At 37.5% G+C, this 20,733-nt stretch overlaps 1 protein-coding gene across 1 annotated transcript in view; it reads left to right on the top strand.

Annotated features, from left to right (window-relative positions):
* The window catches only part of sorl1 (sortilin-related receptor, L(DLR class) A repeats containing), a 310,727-nt gene that overhangs the window by 20,626 nt on the left and 269,368 nt on the right, over positions 1-20,733 (top strand). Inside the window, exon 2 of the mRNA XM_088011422.1 lies at positions 13,390-13,506. Within this exon, the coding sequence (XP_087867548.1) occupies positions 13,390-13,506 (117 nt within the window). The remainder of the gene's footprint in view (positions 1-13,389; positions 13,507-20,733) is intronic.

Raw genomic sequence — 20,733 nt, 5'->3', positions numbered from 1 at the left:
TAAATTTTCCTCGAGGAATTTTAGTAATCGAGGTACTCGAATCATTCGAGGAATCGTTTCAGCCCTAAAGTATTTAACTTCTAGGTGTTTTAATGGGAATATGGATCTTTCAGATTATTTTGAGAAGCAATTTTGATCATATTTTACATTTTATTGTGTCATGTAGCTGTAGCTGGTCTTGGTCTTGACTTGGTCTTTCCCTAAAAGTCTTGGTCTTGTCTCGGTCTCGATACACTCTGGTCTTGGTCTTGTCTTGGTCTCGGGTTAGGTGGTCTTGAACACAACACTGCCTGTCGCAATAGACAGTTGATCAATTAATCGCACAATTAAATAAAATGAGCATTCTGATGATTAATATTTTTGGAAGGGCAATTTTGCTTACAGAGATATTATAATCCATTTTATTTATGCATGTTTTTTTCTGTTGTGTTATATTTTGGATATTTAGTACTATAACATCATTCTATAATATGAAAATGGTCTCAAAGCAACAATATTATCATTTATCGCCATAATTGGGACAATTTATCGTCCAGCAAAAAAGGTTATTGTGACAGGCCTAGTGACCATTCACAAGGAGACCATGCTAACTCCATGCAGAAATATGATTTGAACCAAGAACCTTGCAGTTACAAGGCAACAATGTTGCACCTCCGCAGCTCCATTTTAAATATAACATAAATGCTATTTTTCATCTGAACAGACGACAGATTTTGGAAACCTTAGATTGCGAGTTGCTAAGTGTTGCTTTTGTGCTGCAGCAAACCAGAGCACAGCGAGCCATTACCCCTGCCAGTCCTGCAGAGGTGATGTCATTGTTGGAGACGTGCTGTCCTCGGCCACAGTGCCACCCTCCCCACTCCCGTCCTACAAACACTTCCACCTTCCCTGCCCTCCCCTCTACGGCGAGCCCAGAGCTGAGGATAGGAGTGCTGTGGTGAGTGAAAAGGGGAGGCTCAGAGTATTGTTGTACATTCCACTTCTCAGTAGTACCAGACACCGAGGCAAGCTCCTCCACGCATCCAAAAGGATATCAAAGTGTCACTAGGGTGGGAAAGAGGGAGAGGAATGCAGCAGAGAAAGGGCTTCAATTTAGTTAGTTAGAAGTGATAAATTAGGGGTTGGGGGATCAGTTTTTTATTTTTTATTTTTGAGGAAATTGCCTAATTCAAAATGGCAACGAGTGGCTGACCTGTGTGGAGAATTATCCTTTCTTCACACAGGTCAGTTGATTAATTCAACTCACTGACTCTTCTTGAACCTCATGCTAATGTATGAACCTCATACTAATGTATGAGGTTCAAGAAGAGTCAGTGAGTTGAATTAATCAATTCCATTTATTGAGACTAAATGCAATGTTGGTCCATTGTCAGGCTTTCCATATGGCCTAACACAGCAGTGTTAACAGTTTCTGATTCCTTTTGGAACTGATTTGTAGTTTCCGTAACTGAGGCTGTGTGTTAAATCTAGACTGTTCCTTGTTAGGTCCAAAGATAACTTCAGTTTTATTTCTGTTCAGCTGGAGAAAGTTATGGCGCATCCACATCCATGTCATAATGACATTTATGTTATAACTGTTCTAAGTAGGGCTTAATTTTAGGAAATTGGTGATCAGACAATTTTTATGTGAAGTTGATCTTATCCTCCAATTTTATCTACTTTGGCAAAGATTTTTAAATCAGTTACTGTCGTCTTCTGCTTTGAAGTGAAAGAGGTTTGAGTGATATACCAGCACACCAGGGCACATCTATATATTTCAGTTAACAATAATCAAGTCGATACCAACTGATACCCACTGTTGGTATCAACTTTCTTGCTATATTTAGCAGCATTTCAGACAAAAAAATTATCGGCCAAAATCAGAATCAATAGGTCAGGATTTTCAGTAGATCGGTAAAAACTGAAATCCATTCATCCCTTTTTCTAAGCGTCTGCTCAGTGATTGGATGGGTTCTGGTGACACCTTAATTTCAAGACAGCAGGAAGAGGAGCTTAGTTGATTTATAATTTCTTCCAGGCTTTGTATAGTTAAGTAGTTGAAATTGAGTAATGTTTTTCTGCATTTATGATGTCTGGGCATAACATTGGTATTGGATTTAATGAGGATGTGCAGATTAACCCTCTAATTTTTAAAGTTTCCTCCGCAAAGTACTTGGCAAATTCATTGCAGGCTATGTTAAATTGCAGGTCAGGTGGTTCAGTCACAGGAGGTTTGTGAGGCAGTTAACTGTTGCAAATAAAGCTTGAGCATTGGTCATGTTTTTGTTTATGATTTCTGAAAATAATGTTTCCATTGCCTGTTTTAGTGTGGAGTCTTTCATTATATTTTTTTATAGAAAACGTAAAGTTGAGTTTCACGCCATTTACGTTCGCAGTAAAGTGTTCCTGCAGATCTAACTGTTTGTGCTAATCCCTAGGGAGACTTGTTCCTATCAAACACAACCTTCAGTTTATTGGGAGCCTGTTATTGGAATCAATATCTGAAATTTTAGAATGGAAGTAATCTAACAGTTCATTTACATTGTTACAGCTTAGGGGTGAGGGCTGTTTTTCTGAGTGAGACAATGGAAATTGTACCTTCAAAGATGATGGCAAAATTCCAGAAAAGTTTGGACCGTAAAGCTGTTTTGTGTATCATTGTTTTACAATTCCTTCTTCCATAACACTCAAATACACTTTCAGAGGCAGAAAACATCTTAATGGAATCTATCAACCAGACCATGGGGTTTCATAACAACTTGGCTTGGGATTATTGCTGAAGATGTTTGATAATGATCCTTCCAGTCTGTCTTGTGCTGGTTTTATAGTTGCAACACTTTCCTTAAACTCAAACAGTGACCTAACCTGGTAAAGCCCATTGTTCTGCTCTTTGCTTTGTCCAGAGCATCTGAACCCTCAACTGTTGAGAAATGATTGCTTCCTGGAAGCCTAGACCCTGTTGAAGTTTTAACAGGGTTGCTAACATTTACCCATGAAGCATATACAGCAATACGTCGGATTGGCACTATGAAGCTTACCGGAGATAGCCTGTGCTGTAAACAACCATCCTCCACTGCCTACGAGAGCCGTTCCGATCCAAATGAGGCATGGCCAACATGGACTGAATAGCACAGTGGCTAACAGGTATAAACGCGCAGCAAATAAATCAACAGTGTAATCTACAGTACACACAAACACAAAGAGCATGATTTTTTAATCAAGAGTTAAATTTTTACTGTCTGGACCAGACTTTAGAAAGGGCTTACAGGGGCAGAATCCCAGTGGCCAAATTTTTTCAGGGCCCCACAAATTTAAATTTTTTCACTTATTTAAATTTTATTTGATGAATGTGTGTTTTGCAAACATTGTACAACCTTATATGCCCATATCCTGTGATTTGTATAAACATTTTGTGATTTTATGAATACAAACAGTGCTCAAGTTTCTAAAAGTATGATTATGGTCAAATTTTTTGGGAACATGGAGCCACTGGGCAGGGGTTACATTCGTACCATCCGTCAGTTCACATCCATTAACGTACAGGACTACTTATTAAAGTGCTGTAATTTGCATCAATAAAATATTTTTTCTTAGTGGATAGGGGCCCAAAACTGGCTCCAGTTAAGGGGCCCACATCTTTGTAGATCCAGCCCTGCTCATATTATTTAAAAAGTCGCAAAATTTTGTTGTGCATTTTTGTTACTCAAAAAAAAATCGTCTTATTGACGAGGCTTTTTTTTGTATTCTAAATGCATTTTGACATTCTTCACAGAAACACCATCATTATTCTCCCCTTATTACCAGATAGATACAAATAATCTGTTGGAAATCTTGAAACAATGCAATTAATTTATGTCACCAAATTCTATAGCAATGATTAAAAATTTAATGATAAGGGTTCATACTGTCAACAAATCAAAAAAGGAAAATTAAATTCAGTGTAAGAAGAGCTCCATTTTATGTTTGCACTTTCTGTTTTGGCTTTGTTGACCAGCCGACCAGAATCTTTACAACTTGTCCCAAGCAGGCAAGCCTGGGGCCACCTTCAGAGGATTAGCAGACCTGGCATATTTAACGCTGTAGGGGAGGGGTCCTCAAACTTTTTACTGTGAGGGCCACATAACTTTTCCCTTCTCTGGTGGGGGGCCAGAATCAGTTTGTAACAGACAAAGTGTGACGATTGCACGAGTCCCTAAATGTAAAAATGTATTGTTTTCCAGAAAGCACAATCAAATAACCCTCTCTGGGTTCTTCACAGAAAAAATCCAGGAAATATCACTATTTATGACGTATTTTCCGGACTATAAGCCACAACCCCAAAGTTTTTTTTAAAAACCAGTAAACATACACATATAAGCCGCACCAGGCCATAAGCCACAGATATCTCTGCCACTCTAGGTTTTCCACAACGATGCAGCACGCAGCAGAGGGGGGCGGACACCCAAAATTTGAGTCATAACAAGTCAATTGAATATCACATTTATGACGGTTGAAAAAGAAAAAGTTGCCAAGTTTAGATTTAACTAAACTGATTACGGTAGTTTCTGAACGGTAAAAGTAAAAGTGCTGATCCTTCGCGTCTGCTACTAGCATGTGCTAAATGAAAATGGGCACTTTCTTCTTCTTCTGCTTCTTCTGCTGCTTTAGATTTCAATGGCAGCTTGCATCCATTATTGTTGCACTACTGCCACCTATTGGATCCTAATATCTATACCTCAAATTCTCATAATGATTCCAGTATTATTTAATAAAACGAAAAATCTTCTTTTTCCCCTCAATGCTATTTAACTGACCAACAACATTCTCAAATTTCAATTCCCTATTAAAACCTAATTCCGTTTTAATGGGCGCTTTCTTCTTTTATTTCCAATTTTGACTTCCAATGATTCACTTCCTGCTAAAGAGCCCCCTGGTGGTTGAAGAAAAATCCACATATAAGCCGCACCGGGCTATAAGCCGCATGGTTCAAAGCTTAGGAAAAAAGTAGCGGCTTATAGTCCAGAAAATACGGTATATGAAAATAAATCTAAATGCTCTCTGGTATTGTTCAGGGGGCCAGACTAAATGTGGAGGCGGGCCGAATCCGGCCCGTGGGCCGTAGTTTGGGGACCACTGCTGTAGGGTTAAAAGTTTCTTACAGCAGCTGATTTACTCAGTGAGTTTTATGTTTATCCACCACCAATCTCACATCCAATGCTCAAAATAAATCAATATCTGAAAAATTTTCATAGGTTGTATCATATGTTTTTGATATGAGATTATCACAAAACGAGTGGATCTTTTCCTTAGTCTGAGTACAAATAAAATATAGTCAGAGTTTCTATCGCAGATAAGCTAGTTAAGTGTATTATGGTGGGAATATTATTAATACGTATTTCAGTTGGGAACCATCTGTTTGGTTAATATAATAAAGCAAAAAGCATGAGGAGGTTGTTACAAATTATTAAAGTGTGAATGGGAATGGATAACACAGTAAGCCCACACTTTAACAGGAAAATATGTTCATACAACAGCACCTGTCAGAGCTGCACAATATAAATTATATGTAGAGTTGATGAATAAACATCATAAATTTGACTTCCGTCAGAGGCTATGAATCCGAGTCAGATCTTCAGTAGTGAAATTATGGGTCTAGGTCAGGGGTGGGCAATCCTGGTCCTCGAGGGCCGGTGTCCTGCAACTCTTAGATGTCTCCTTGGTCCAACACATCTGAATCCAATAGCTGAATCACTTCCTCAGTGCAGTCAAGTTCTCCAGAGTCCTGCTAATGACCTCATTATTTGACTCAGGTGTGTTGAAGTAGAGACATATCTGACACAACTGACATGACTGCGACATGTCAGTTAACACCTCCGCACAATAATTCAGTGCAGTGAGTGACATAGTTTTTTCATAGCAAATGCACTTTGTCCCTGCACAGCGAGCTTTGCTAACATCACTTACACATAGCTTACCTTTCCAGGGTTTCCCCCCCGAAAACTTGCTAAACCCAGTGGTCGGGGTGCCAAGGCGGTCCACCGTGTTTTTGTTTTAAAAGATGTTAAGGTGACAGGAAATTTAAAAATATAACTCGGTAATTATATGTTATGGAAAAACATTGCCAGTGAAACGCTACTTAAACCCACAACTAGTCTTATAAACAACAAATCAAAATATACAATTAAAATGAATATCAATTATTTGCACTTTTGTTTAATCCAAATTAAGTCAGCAGCTCCATCAGGGCCCCAAGGGCTTCAGTGGCCCCATAAACACAGACCACAGATACATGAATGCAAAACTTGTTTAGTGAGATGATCAATGCTGCTAAATTTGATTCAATTTCAGCATACATAAGTTAAAATATTTTAAATTGTTTAACATTTAAATGTAAGATTTTAAGGAGCTGGCAAGTTTACTTTGTAAAAGTTCAAAGAACAATATTCATAGTTAGATTGTTTTGTTACCCTAGCTACAATCTGATGCTGTGAGTTTAATCTTTAAGTTTGAGCTCTGTTTGTTCAGAAAAACAATTTAGTAAACTGCAATTATAACTGATCACTTTTTAGGTTGGCCAATTAAACTTTACATGATAAAATAAACCTATCTGTTAGAGGTGCTGATGTTTTTAGCAACAAAAGGGACCCCTACATCAAATTCTGCTCAAGGCCTCATACAGCCTTGGACCGGCCCTGCATGATGAGGTGATCTGCTGCGCGACGCAGATATGCGCAACAAACGGTTCAATGCTGCTAATGTGGCTTTAGTTGCTCTTTCATTTCGTGTCTGTTGAGTTTTTAATAAGCGTCACAGAAACTATTCTGGTTGGTCGAGTTTATGGGACGAGTTTCTCAGATCTCCGCGCGGCCGCGCACATTAACTCTGTCTGACTAAGTGGACAAAGCATTTGATATGGTTTGATGCAGTTTGTAACCGGAAAAATACTAAAAATAATCATATAAAATCAGCGTGATGCGTTACAGAGAGGAGAGTGCGAAATCTCCTCACCAGGCTGAACCTGGAAGGTCAGGTTAGCGCTAGTTCGTTAACTAATACACCGGCCAACCGGGAACAGATAAACTTCATCAGCGCAGGCAGAGCTGGGCAGCGTGTTGAGATGGAAAAGTCGCACAAAATTCTTTGTTCACAAATATAAATCATTCTTACCACTCGCTCAACACACCTCTGAAAGCATGACTACAATTTATTCCTGCAGTTCACGTAGAGCTGCGCAACCAGAGCTAACCAGAGTGGTGTTTAAACTCCTACCTTGATCAAAAACTCTGGAAAGAATCATAATTCCTGCATCCCTGGTAAAAGTAAATCCAAATGAAATGTAACTCTCACTGTACTGTCTCGAGCTCACGCTTTGATATCCACTTATAGTAGGGCCTTCATCTGGGTCTGAATTTTGTCCAGGGACCAGATCGGAGTTAGTATTTTTTCTTTTCAAAAACTTTTCCATCACTGTCACCGTCTTGCCAGCTAAATGCAATGCTCTGACCGCTACATGTCATGTTCATGCATCACTAATTCTCTTGTTTTAATGTACAATGCCATGTACCTACTGCCATTTAGTGATAAGGAAATTACATGATTACGCCGCTAGTCACTACTGCAGCACAGACACTCGAAAATGGCATATTATTTGCAGATAATCAATTCGTTTTCAAAAAATGTTTTTAGACCAAATTAGGTGATATTGGATAATTTACACGGCACACCTGACGATTACTCACGGTAACACTTTATTTGAAGAGGGGTGAATAAGACTGACATGACACTTTCATAAACATGACATAACGCATGTCATGAACATGAATAAGCCTTCATGAATATTTATGACTATTGTCATAAAGTGTCATTCGGTAAATTATGACACTTTTAATTCAAAGTTGACATTATTAAAAATGTCTTTGTTATTACAACTTGACATTAACCAATAAATCATTACTGTTTAAACTTTACCTTTAATAACATAAAGTTACCTAATTTTTAAAGTGCAATCAGTAATACTTTTATAACAAATTTATATCAGTAATGATTTCTTGGTTTCAAAATAAAACTAAATTTCTAAACATGTTATTTAAACATCAGATCGGGTTGACATTTGCTGGTTTTGTTCCAGAATTGTCCCTCTGCCACCCAGAAGTGAGATAAGTCGCTGGTCCAAAGCTGTATGAGGCCTTGAGCAGAATTTGACTTAAGGGCCCCTCTTGCTGTTAAAAACATCAGCAACTCTATCAGCTTCTGTGTTAGATTTAGTGAAATCTGGGAGAGGGGGAGTAGTTTAATTAGCCAACCTAAAAAGCAATAAATTATAATTGCAGTTTACTAATTTGTATTTGTGAACAAACAGATGTCAAACTCAAAGATTGAACTCATAGCGTTAGAATGTAGCTATGGTAGCAAAACAATCTAACTATGAATATTGTTGTTTGAACTTTTACAAAGTAAGTTAAGGTAAAGTAATTTTATTTATATAGCACATTTTTATTAACAAGGCAATTCAAAGTGCTTTACATGAGTTAAAAGTAAATACAAACAAAATAACAAACCAAAGGAAAAAAGAGGAAAGAAAATTAATCTAATGTCCTAAAGTATGTAAACTAAGTGCTCCTGTTCAGGGTTGCTAAGTATCTAATTCCATTTCTAAATAGTGAGTACTCTACAGTTTCTGATAAAATAAGCTAAAGAGTTACTGATCTAATTTCTTTTCTGGGTTAAAGAGAGTACTTCACAATTCTAAGTTTGTTCTAAATCCTTTTCTGGGTTAAAAGTAACATAAATTAAGCAGTGACTGTTCCTGTTGAGTATTTCTGAATTACAAGTTCGTAGTTATTCTAATTCTAATTCTGATTCCATTTCTGGGCTGTATAATATTGATCTAAATAGTGCGTACTCCATAATTTCTGATATTACTAATAAACTAAAATAATCCAAAATAATCCTTTTCTGGGCTAAATAGGGAGTACTCCACCTGTAAACTTCCCAGCTCCTTAAAATCTTAAATTTAAATATTAAACAATTTAAAATATTTAAGTTTATGTATGCTGAAGCTATTAAATCAAATTTAGCAGTGTCGTTAATCTCAATAAATACATGTTACATTTATACATTTGTGGTCTGTGTTAAAATATTAGCATTTATGGGGTCCCTGAAGGCCTAGGGGCCTGATGAAGCCACTGACTTAATTTGGATTAAACAGAAGTGCAAATAATTGATATTCATTTCAATTGTCTATTTGTTGTTTTTAAGGCTAGTTGTGGGTTTATATAGAATTTCACTGGCGATGTTTTCCTGTAACATACGGAAGCCGTACATCTTAAAACCGTTCTCCAGCTTACTTGTTGGAGATTCAGATCGATGTAGATCACTGATTGTTACCTTGGGCAAGCCCTGCAAGCACCTCCTGTAAAATGCCATTTTCAATAACCCGGAAGTGACCGAGCCGCTTATCCCCGAATGTGGAAGCAGACATGCAAAGAGCCCATTGGTTCAATATATATTTTCTCATTGATAATGATTCAAGGATTTGACAAACCCAAGCTTGGGTTTGTGGTACAAAATTTGTACTCAGGTCCCAGATTAAGAAATTTTCTACACACCAAAAAATAAATAATTAAATAAAAATAAATAAGTGTATGTATGTATGTATATATATATATATATATATATATATACTGGAGAAATACCAGGGCCTCAGAGAGGAACTAGAGAAGGCCTGGAAGGTGAAGACCACAGTGGTGCCTGTGGTCATCGGGGCCCTCGGGGCAGTCACCCCCAAACTGGAGCAGTGGCTAAAACAGATCCCAGGAACAACATCAGACATCTCAGTCCAGAAATGTGGAGTTCTAGGCACAACCAAGATACTGTGCAGAACCCTCAAGCTCCCAGGCCTCTGGTAGAGGACCCGAGCTCAGAGGATGAAAAGAGACCACCCGCGGAGGGTGAGAAGGGAATTTTTTTAAATTTTATATATATATATATATTTGCATTTGGTGCAGCCCAAATTTTTATTTATTAGATTAAATGTTATTTATTTATTTAATTCTATTTTGAATTTCATGTCTGAACAACAAATTTTATAAACTCTTCTGAACATATTGTAGTGTTCTGTTTTACAGTGCACTTTGCCCAGCCATTTATATCTTTTATGCCCATGTGAATGACAGGATTTGTCTTCTTCATCACAAAAAGAAACATCTGCCAGCTACTTCCACTATGTGCTCTGCCACATATTTGTTGTGACCGGGATGACATGAAATTTTGTTTTCCAGTTCGTTCTCAAAGTTGATGCTACGTTAAGCATCAACTACAGCATAGCAGCCCGCTGTGTTCAGTCTATCTGCTCACCTATGTAATTACACCCACTGTTTTTACTCTGAATAAGCCAGGCAGCAGTTCTAGGAGGAGAATGGTTGTTGTATTTCATGCATCACACCAGTCATTTTAAGGATGTCTATTGGTCTCCCAAAAAGCCCAGACATTATCATCTGCAATGAAGTTCACCTGGACTGAACTTGAAAATTGGATTTTATGCTGTTAGTTCGTAACATTTGTCAACAACTCATAGATGCAAGTGAGAGCGTTATGCAACACAAATAATCATCCGGATGACACTTTGTGTGCTAAATAATAAAACATAATTTAACAAAGTTTAGAGGCAGATCATTTTTTTCTAGGAATTTTAGTAATTGAAGTACTCAAATCATTCGAGGAATCATTTCTGACTATTCCTCAGTCAGAAATCCTCTGGCTGATCCTGGCTACATTCTGGAGTGCAGCTTAAAGTGTCAAGCATCCTGCTGCAGAGGTTGTCTACCACAGACACATTCTCAGCTCACGGTGAACTTGTGTGGTGCTGTAAGTGTTGGAGGAATCTGTAAAACATGGTGCAGTATGCGACTGAGTTTTAAACTGGCCACAGGAATGTTGTAAAGTGGAGGTCTGTTGACTCAGAATCTGAAGAACAACTCTGCTGCTGCCTTTGATGTGTGGTTTGTCAGACCCAGAGCTGGAATTGCCCAACACCGTCCCTGTAATCCGCTGATGATCGCATGAGGAAGGGTCGGGTACAAGTCAGCTGAGCTTGGAGATGGCTTGCTAGCTGAACCACAAAGGCTGTGCAGCAGCTTCTGAACCATGAAATCAAGATGCTGTGTTGCATAAGAAACTAACTGTAGGCTACAATGGTATAAAACAGCTTCTCATCATCATCATCATCATCATCCTACCCCATATTCAGCTGTAACACCCCCCAGAGTTTTTGCTCTACCACCAGAGCTCTGATCACCGGTCAATGGACCCTAATAGTCCATTAGGGTCCATTGTGTCATGGACACAATGGTGTCCATGACACAATGGACCCTAATGGTGTCATCTTGTGTGTGTGCAGTGTGCTGCAAAGTGTGAAAAAGCCTTTTGTCTTCACAGCCAGTCTGACTCCAGTTCAACCGTGCCAGGCTGCAGAGACTGGCTCCTGCTCTCCAGTCCTCTTCACCCGATATAAAATGCAGAAATTTACTGCTGCAGGACCGTGGCTAGAGATACGGCCCAGGCTTTTACCCAGGCATGCTGACGAGGCGGTGTGTGTCAGTGAAGTGGGGCCTTTGTGTGTAGGTAACACTTTGGCGACAACATATGCCCTTGTTTCCCGGAATTTTATAGATTTTCTTTTTTCAGGTTGCTGTAGGAAAAGATATTAGTGTCTTTGCCTTTTCTTAGATTTATTTTTTCTTTCTCCCTGTAAGATCATGGCAGGATCACTGGTGTTAGATTGGCAAATATGAAGCTGTGGCCTCTCTTGTAACAATAGAATTGTTTCAGAAGAAGGTGGAGAGCGGGTCGGAGCGGGCCACAAAAAACCTATGGCAAAAAAGCTGTGTGTTATTTCTGGAGCAGCATAAAGATGCTGGAAGTAAAAATTAAGCTCCTTCAGGGATCTGCCCCCTCTTGGAGTCATCAATACAAGATTAGTAAAGGAGAACTCTGAGAGATGAGATAGCCAAGCAGTAATAAGAAGGATAAAATAGCCCATTTCTTTGTATTGATCCATCTGCCTGATGGGAGGTCCACACAGGAGGAGTTGGTGTTTTGGCTTGTCATTGCAGTACTTACTGTTTACATGGAAACAGACATGCAGGCAAAATTAGAGGTACGCCACTCAGGTGTTGATGACATGGTCATGCAAAACGACAGATTGGTTTTCCTTTTTAAGTGATCTGGGTGTGTTCCAAGTCAGTCTGCTCTGGTATGAAATTACAAACACAAAAAAGTTATTTCTGCTTCCACCTGTTATATTTTAGTACTGTTTCTTTTTGCCCCCCAAAATACATAAGTAGGGCTCCACCAATTTTAAAACTTTGGGCCAATATTCATATCCAATCTTAATATTGCTGTGATGGGCAATAAGCGATCTTTACTGATATTACATATATTTCCCTGCCCTTGTAACTTCACAAAAAGACAACCACACCACTGATCTAGCCTCTCTGCTCGAGGAAGTTGGGGGGAAGTTATAATGTCCCCCCATTATAACTTCGCCATTATTACTGCCCTAACCCCTCCTGAAACATATATTAAACTGCAACTGGTCAAAATAGATTTGACCTAAACAATGAGCTGCTGGCAGTATTAAGCTCTGATGTCGTGGCGAGTAAATTCAGAAAAAAGTGTATAAGACGCTCCTTACATATACAAGGTAAACACAAACGTATTGTTCAGAGGTACTTTGCTGATATCCAGATGAAATGAAAATGAAAACATGAAATGCCAAAAAAAATGTCAGATGCTAACTGTGCTAATGCTATAAGCTAATGCTATGACAATGATGTGTGAAAACAATGTGTAAAGGTCAGAAAAGCACCACTAAATAGAACGGTGAAATAATAAAGTTCTTGGACTGTCCAGGCTGAGCAACATAAGCTAATGCTATCTGTTTAAATGGCTTCACCAATAATGGTGTTCTGTCACTCCAAGCCCCCTCATCGAGAGTTTTCCTGCAGTACCAATTAACTCAGGAAAATGTTAATCAACTGACTGTTCAGTCGACTACTTAACAGTGAAGCAACAAAACAAACCAGTTCACTCTGCTCCATTATTCCTCTGTTTACTTGTAAAAACAGTGAAGGCTAACTTGGCTTATAAATACAGAGATAATGGTGGAGTCAGACTGAAGCTAACAATTAGAGCAGAAATTAAGGAACCTGGAACAGCATTCTACAGCTCACATTCTACAGCCTGTATTACAAATACTCAGCCTGTGTTTGTAATAATGTTTGGTTTAGCTTAGGTTATTAGGACCCCCTTTTAGTGATCCACACACCACAATTTATTGTTTTTAGTCTCTTAAGGCATAGTATTAAATATATTAGAGTTTCTTAAATTCATATCTGATTCTTGTTTTTATTTCTTATTTGTGTCTTGCAGGCCAATTTGAATGACTCTCATAATCAGATGGTGGTCCACTGGGCTGGTGAGAAAAGCAACGTCATTGTAGCCCTAGCCCGAGACAGCACAGCAGCCACCGGGCCCAAAACCAGTTCTGTAAGTACTCATACAGCTCAGTACTATTTTACAGGGTTTCCGCGCGGTAGTAAAAGGTTTGAGCTCATTTAATTTAACGGCCAGTAAAAGGTAGCAAGAAGTAACTAAAGGTAGTAAATTTATCATCATCCCTTCTAAATATTTATTTAATTTTCCATTGATGTTCAATTATTGTTTTAAGTTTGTTTTACTAAAATCTTATTTATTTTTTAGCAATTTTTTTAGTCCAAATTTAGTATTTTTCATCAGTAGCTTCGAGGTCATGTGACCTATTGACCCTCAATTAGTGTGAAATTGTTCTACAAGTCAGGAGAGATTAGGCACACTCATTTATATTCAATTTTAACTCATTTTTTATTTTTTAGCTATTTTTTAAATCCAAATTTAGTATTTTTTGTCAATAGCTTACAGGTCATGTGACCTATTGACCCTGAATCTGTGTGAAATTGTTCTACAAGTCAGGAGAGATGAGGTACACTCATTTATTTTCCATTTCAACTAATTTTTTATTTTTGAGCATTTTTTTTAGTCAGAATTTAGTATTTTTTGTCAATAGCTTCTGGGTCATGTGATCTATCGACTCAAAATCACTTTGAAATTATTCAAATAGTCTGGATTGATGAGGCACAGATTTTTTTTCCCCATTTTAGCTGATTTCTTTTATTTTAGCTATTTTTTTAGTTAAATTTTAGTGTTTTTCTTCAATAGCTTCCAAGTCATGTGACCTATTGACTCAAAACCAGTGGAAATTCTTCTACTATTCTGTGTAGATGAGGCACACTCATTTATATTCAATTTTAACTCCTTTTTAAATTTTTGGCAATTTTTTTAGTCAAAATTACTTATATTTCGTCAGTAGCTTCTAGGTCATGTGACCTATCGACTCAAAATCACTTTGAAATTATTCTACTAATCAGGAGAGATGAGGCACACTCATTTTTACTCCATTTTAACTAATTTTAAATTTTTTGGCAATTTCTTTTGTCAAAATTTAGTATTTTTCTCTAATAGCTTCTAGCATCATGACCTGTTTGTTCTGAAGATCCTGTAGCTTCCACTTCATCTTCCTGACATGGCGCCTCCTCATCCTGACTCGGATTGCTCAAAATCTTCTTTAGCTGTTTTTTTTTTTTTTTTTTTGACTTTGTGGGGTATCTTTTTTTTTTTTTAAGGTTTTGTTGGCTCTAGTGGCCTTTATTTGAATATTTGAAAGTAGGTTTGACAGGAAGGAGGGTTATGAGAGAGGGGGAAGACATGCGGCAAAATCGAACCGGCATGAGGACTAAGGCCTCAATACATGGGTTGTGCTTTGCCCCTGCGCCACCACAGCACCCCATTTGTGGGGTATCGTTTAATCTCCGGTTTCCCTGTCTTTTCTTTTGAATAAAGACATTATTTTTCTCTGCATGCTGGTCAAGTTTTGATTTAATTTGAAAATTTTTACAGCTTAGTCGTTTTCGTGGTTTTTATTTAAAGGTATGTAGAGGGTAAGTGATTTATTGTTTGTCCTGTCCCAATGCAAGTGGAGGTTTTTAAAATCAGCGCACCACCTTTGCAAATGACCCAGTTCATTAAGTCGAATGCACGAATCCCCTTGGCAACCACTGTGTTTTGGAGATAAACACGCAAGCGCTCTCATGCAACCCAAATGAAATCTCTAGTCATAGCGATATTCTCAAGCTGTGATCTGTTGTTGAAATTGAGCAGAATTACATGAAACGCAATTAATTCATCTCTCTTTGCTTTTACTTAAGATATTTTGTAACAAACAATGTCGTAGCGGTCCTCTGCTACGACATTAAACATAGCGGATGACCTTTTAAAGGCCGGCAGTTGACGAAAGCCTCAAACTCTGAGGGGGGCAAAAGGTAGAGAATTGAGGCTCTAGCATAACACGAACAGTTCAGAAACAATATGAAGTGAAAAAAGCTATTTGTTAACTGTGCTATAGACTGTTCATTGCTTATGCCAGTGGTTCCCAAACTTTTTCTTCTGCGCCCCCCCAGTGGTTTCCAAACATTTTCTGCGCCCCCCCTATGGATTACAAATGGCTGTCTGGTTGAAACGACGCGTGTGACAGGGGGGGGGCATCGACTTTTTTGGGGGCAAAATGAATGTACGTAGCTGAAAATAGACACCAACATCGGTAGCCTACAAGGTACTTGTTAAGCTTAAGGTTCTGTATTGATATTAGCTAGTCATCTTTTAGCTAACATTTCCTGCATCCAACAGCTTTACTCAACTCAGTCGGTTAGTTTGGAGGGAAAAACTGTGAAAAGTTCTTTGCGTTTTGCTGGTTTGCTGCCATGATTCTAACACACCTGTAGCTCCACACAGCAGCAGCAGGTCTCCTTCACAGGTGGAAACCCAGCGCGAGCGTCGTAGCGCTCATGTTGCGTTTAAATGCGGGTCGGAAAAACAGGTTACAACATGTTAACAACGGATTAAACAGTTTTAACTGCTGATAAAAGTGACAGAGGACACAAATATGGAAAGTGTGGAAGCCTCTACTGTATCAAATTGACATAGGAATAACAGAGTTGGCCATTCTAAGGTAAAAACCCAGCGCATACAGTGTTCATGTTTTTTTTTTTTTTTTCATCCAGACGACTTCCCGCGCCCCCCCTGCAATGACACGGCGCCCCTCCTAGGGGGCGCGCCCCACAGTTTGGGAACCTCTGGCTTATGCAATGGTAGATGGTATTGATATGCGTATTATTATAATCTGTTGGCAGATTATAATAATTATGCTGAATTATGCTGTCAATAGTAGCCTAAGCATCTTAAAATAATCTTTACTTGTTTTTTGTTGTTTTTTTTTACTTTAGAATTTGTTAATGAGGATGGTCTCCTCCCACAGAATTTGCCATGCTGCTATGTCTCCATGTGGTCATCAAGGGCTACTATTATGTAACATGTGATGGAAAAACTCCCAAAATCTGATAAATAGGCATATGTACATCGTCGTAAAGTCTATGTAAATGTAAATTTCTACTATTACTCATTAACTTTTTTATAACTAACTAGACACGAGTGACTGATTCTGTATTGCAGACAGCCGCTCCCCTCTCTTGCCAGTACTGCGTACCTGTGCTAAATCTTTTAGTGACACGCAGTACCCGACCATGATGGCTTACTTTCACCCCTGGTAACAACATTGCAGACGGCAAACTAAAGCCATTTACAAATATGTTTACAAGCTGCCTGTCATGTAAATTTAAAACATGAAGTAATACAGCAGATTAATGAAAGCCAGGTATAAAATAAATTAAAGTGTACTGTAATCTTCGACAAAATAGAATAGACGTCCTACCTTTGGAAACTTCCAAAGGTAGGACGTATGGATAAGAAATCTGCTGAGTAAGTAGCAAGTGACATAATATCAATGTGCAGAAGCGCATTACCACAAGGTTTAAAAAAAAAAAAAAATTTGAATATACAAGAATAACAAACTCACAACAACACATCAATAACAAACATTACAAAAACTAAATATCACAACTCCTATTGTTTACAAATCACAATTGGTTACAAAGACTCAAAGAAAAGACTAAAATTATTGAAAAAATAAATAATAAATCAAAAGAAATAATAAAAAAATAATAAAATAATAAAATAAAATAAGTTAAATTAAATTAATAAGAGACGTGTTAGGGGGAAAATCTTCCATTAACTCATACAATTTTACTGGGTTTAAATTCTGCATCTTTTTCAAACATCTTTCAAAGTTCGTTTTTGAGAGCAGTGATTGAGAGGGAGCATTTTGCATAGTGATATTTATGGATATAATATTTTGTTATAATAATTAGAATATTGACTAAAAATTCCAGATTTTTTTCTTTAATGGATAAGCCGAACTGAATGTTTTGTAAAGAAACAAAATCCATGTTTGTTTTAGAAGACAGAAAGCTACGAAGTTGATCCCATAAGTTTAATACTTCTTTACATTCGTAAAACAAATGTTTAGTTGTTTCCAGTTGAGTTGTACAAAAACCACAATTCTTAACTTTCAAATTAAATCTCTCTTAAGAACTCATTTGAAGAATATATGTTATTCTTTTAAAATGTAACTTTATATTTAGGAGGAATTGGGAATTTCAAATAATTTGTCCTAATTTTGACTACCATAGATTTGTTAAAATTTTGTAAGAGAACTGTGCTTTTTGTTCTTCCTGGGTACATGTTAATCATTGAATACTGATTCAAAAACTTGTTGCTGCATTTATTATCTCTAATGTCCACATACTCAATTTGAATCTTATGGAGTCTTGGAATAGAGAAACTAGATAAATTGTTTTTAAATGACAAAATGAGGATATTAGGGATACTATGTAGTACTTTCTTATAATTTGTTTGTGAACAATCAGTTCAATTCTTCCTGTTAAATTCCTCCAAACTGAGAAATTCACCATTTACATCCAGTAAATGAGTAATTGACCAGATTTGTTTATTCCACCAATCTTTCATAAATATAGATTTTCTACCACATAGAATGGCTGTGTTGTTCCACAGTGGGACATAATGGGGTCTGAAATTGTGTTTGAACATCAACTTCCACTGTAACAAAACATGTTGATGTAAAGAAGAGAGTTGTAGGGGGAGTTTAGATAATTCAAAATCACATTTCAATAACTCAATACCTACAACTTTTTGAAATACGAACAACGGAACAACAAACCAAATAAGATCACCGTTTTTTAAAAGGGACTTAAGCCATCTAATTTTTAATGTACCATTCATAATTTCAAAATCGATTGCCTTGACAATTTCCTCATGATTCCTCTTTCTACTTTGAATCTGGGGCATGTCCCCTGTGGCAGAGACACACAGCTGTTAATATTGCTGTTTAACATGGTAATCATATTAAGAAAACAATTTCCAAATCCAAAATGTCTCAACATGTTAACAATAAATGTATGTTCCACAGAATCAAATGCTTTGTGGAAATCTAAAGGCAACATAAAACCATCATCTCTTATTAAGTGACTATAATCAATAAGTCCAGAACCAGGCGGGTGTTATTACGGATGGATCTGCCTTTTAGAAAGCCGGATTGAGTTTGACTAATTATTTTGGGTAAGCCAGTTTTTAACCTCGTTGCCAGAACTTTTGTTAGGATCTTGTAGTCTGTGTTCAACAGTGTGATAGGCCTTAAATTATTTAATTTTTTTCTTATCTTTACCAGGTTTTTGGATTAGTTTATTGTTTCTTTATCCTCATCACTCCAACTCAATTTTCTGTAAAGTGACATAAGATCTTTAATCACCATTGTCTCTTCTGCTTTTATTTTTCTGTTTAAATCTTGACCAAGCTTAATTGAATACTTTCTAGTACTATATTTCAAGTATTCCCACTTAAGAATTTGTGTTTCAATAGAATTGTCATTTGATACATTTAGAATAAGTTCCTTAATAAATTGACAAAACTCTAAGTTTGTAAGAAGCTTTGAATTAAATTTCCAGTAATTATTAGGTTTATAACTTCTATTTAGTTTTTTGTAGCTTTAAATTGATAATGCAGTGATGACTTAAAGGACAGTTTGCTATCACTGTTTCTTTAAGACACTCAAGGACTTCAGCAGATACCAGCCAATAATCGATGCGTGATCTACTTTGACCATTAGGTTTGTGCCAGGTGAACTGTTTGACTCCACTGTGTCGCACTCTCCAACAATTTCGTGTTATTAACAAATTCTTTAAGAATATTATTTAGAGTTTCTTTTACCAGCAGTGAAGGCCATCGATCCATCCATTCATCTGGAGCTAAATTGAAATCCCCTCCAACTATGATATGATCTGTAGGAAAATTAGCAGTGAGCTCCGCAATAACCATTGTTATTTGATGTAACAGATTTCTATTGTATTGATCATTATTATATCCATAAATGTTTAACAAAATTATCGGAACATTATCAACTTCCAAAATACAGACTACCCAATGTCCATCTTCATCTGCTTTTTCACTCAGAATCTTAGACAGACATCTGAAAAAGCAGATGGTGACTCCAGCCGATCAATTTGTCCCATGACTTAAGAGAATTTTATCTCCCCATTGCTGTGACCAGAACTTCACATCAGATGCATCAGAATGAGTTTCCTTTAAAAAGGTGCAGTGTGTTTGTTGTCCTTTACAAAACAAAAAAAAAAAAACTGCTTTCCGTTTAAGTGAGTCTTTTAGTCCCCTTGTGTTAAAAGAAACAGAAGAAAAATCGGTTTTTATCTGAAAAATAGAACACATGAACACATGTACAAACGGTTTAGGAGAGTGAAAAAAACTTGAGGTAGAGGTCCCTTTAACATAACTGTCCACTACCATTAAATGCTAATTTCTGCTGTATTTCAGTTCTCAGCTGAAGAAATATCCAGGATGCGTTTGCCTTCGATGAAACTAAGCGGGCCCCTGAAGCCCACATATCTTGCTTTTTCAATTTTTGACCACAGTGCTTGTCTTGCTTTCCAATCTTCTAGTGTCAAATCTTCGGAGAAGCAAGCTCCTTCTTCTTTGCAGATGGGAGAAGTTTTAGTTCTCCTTCAGATGTCGGCTCTCAGGGCTCGTCTCACAAACAGAATGATGATCTGTCTGACCCCGTTATACATCTTTTGACCCACTGTGTGGACAACGACCTCTTCATCCATCTTTGAAGCCAAATCAGGTGCAATTTTGCACAGAACCGCCACCACTTCTTCTCAGATGTTCTCATGAGACTTTACCTTTTTTCCTTTTATGCAAAGGCACCACCGTCTTTCATATCTTTCACTGTTCAGGACTCATTCTTTCAACTTCATGTTCTCTTTGGAGAGTGTATCCACTTATTTCTCCAATTCTATTATTCTCTTTTTGCAATCTTTTAGTTCCTCTGAGTTGAGCTGAGCCGACTTAGCAATAGCCTAGCACAGTGCTGCTTCATTTGCATGCCAACTTCTTCCATGCCGTCATCTACTTTCTGTCCTAACTCCTAAGGAACTTATAGCACTCAAAATAGCCTCAGTGTTCATTTCTTCCTGGGACGTACCTTTCGTTCTTTTTTTCCATGTGTTGCTTTTCTTCGTACTTCAAGCTGATACTGATATTTCAGATATTTACTAGTAGTTTACTTCATAAATTAACTTGGAGTGGGGACCTCAGAGACACATGACTACCTTGTCCGCCATATCCCCCGGAAGCTGACATTACCACAAGGTAGATCGCATTGGGTACATAGACATAAATCCCGGAGGGGTTGGGGGA

Source organism: Poecilia mexicana, unplaced genomic scaffold, assembly GCF_051168715.1.
Source record: "Poecilia mexicana isolate PSO_F unplaced genomic scaffold, ASM5116871v1 scaffold_13, whole genome shotgun sequence".
Classification (NCBI taxonomy): Eukaryota; Metazoa; Chordata; class Actinopteri; order Cyprinodontiformes; family Poeciliidae; genus Poecilia; species Poecilia mexicana.
The sequence above is the reverse complement of the archived record's forward strand: the minus strand, read 5'-3'. Positions and strand labels throughout refer to the sequence as shown.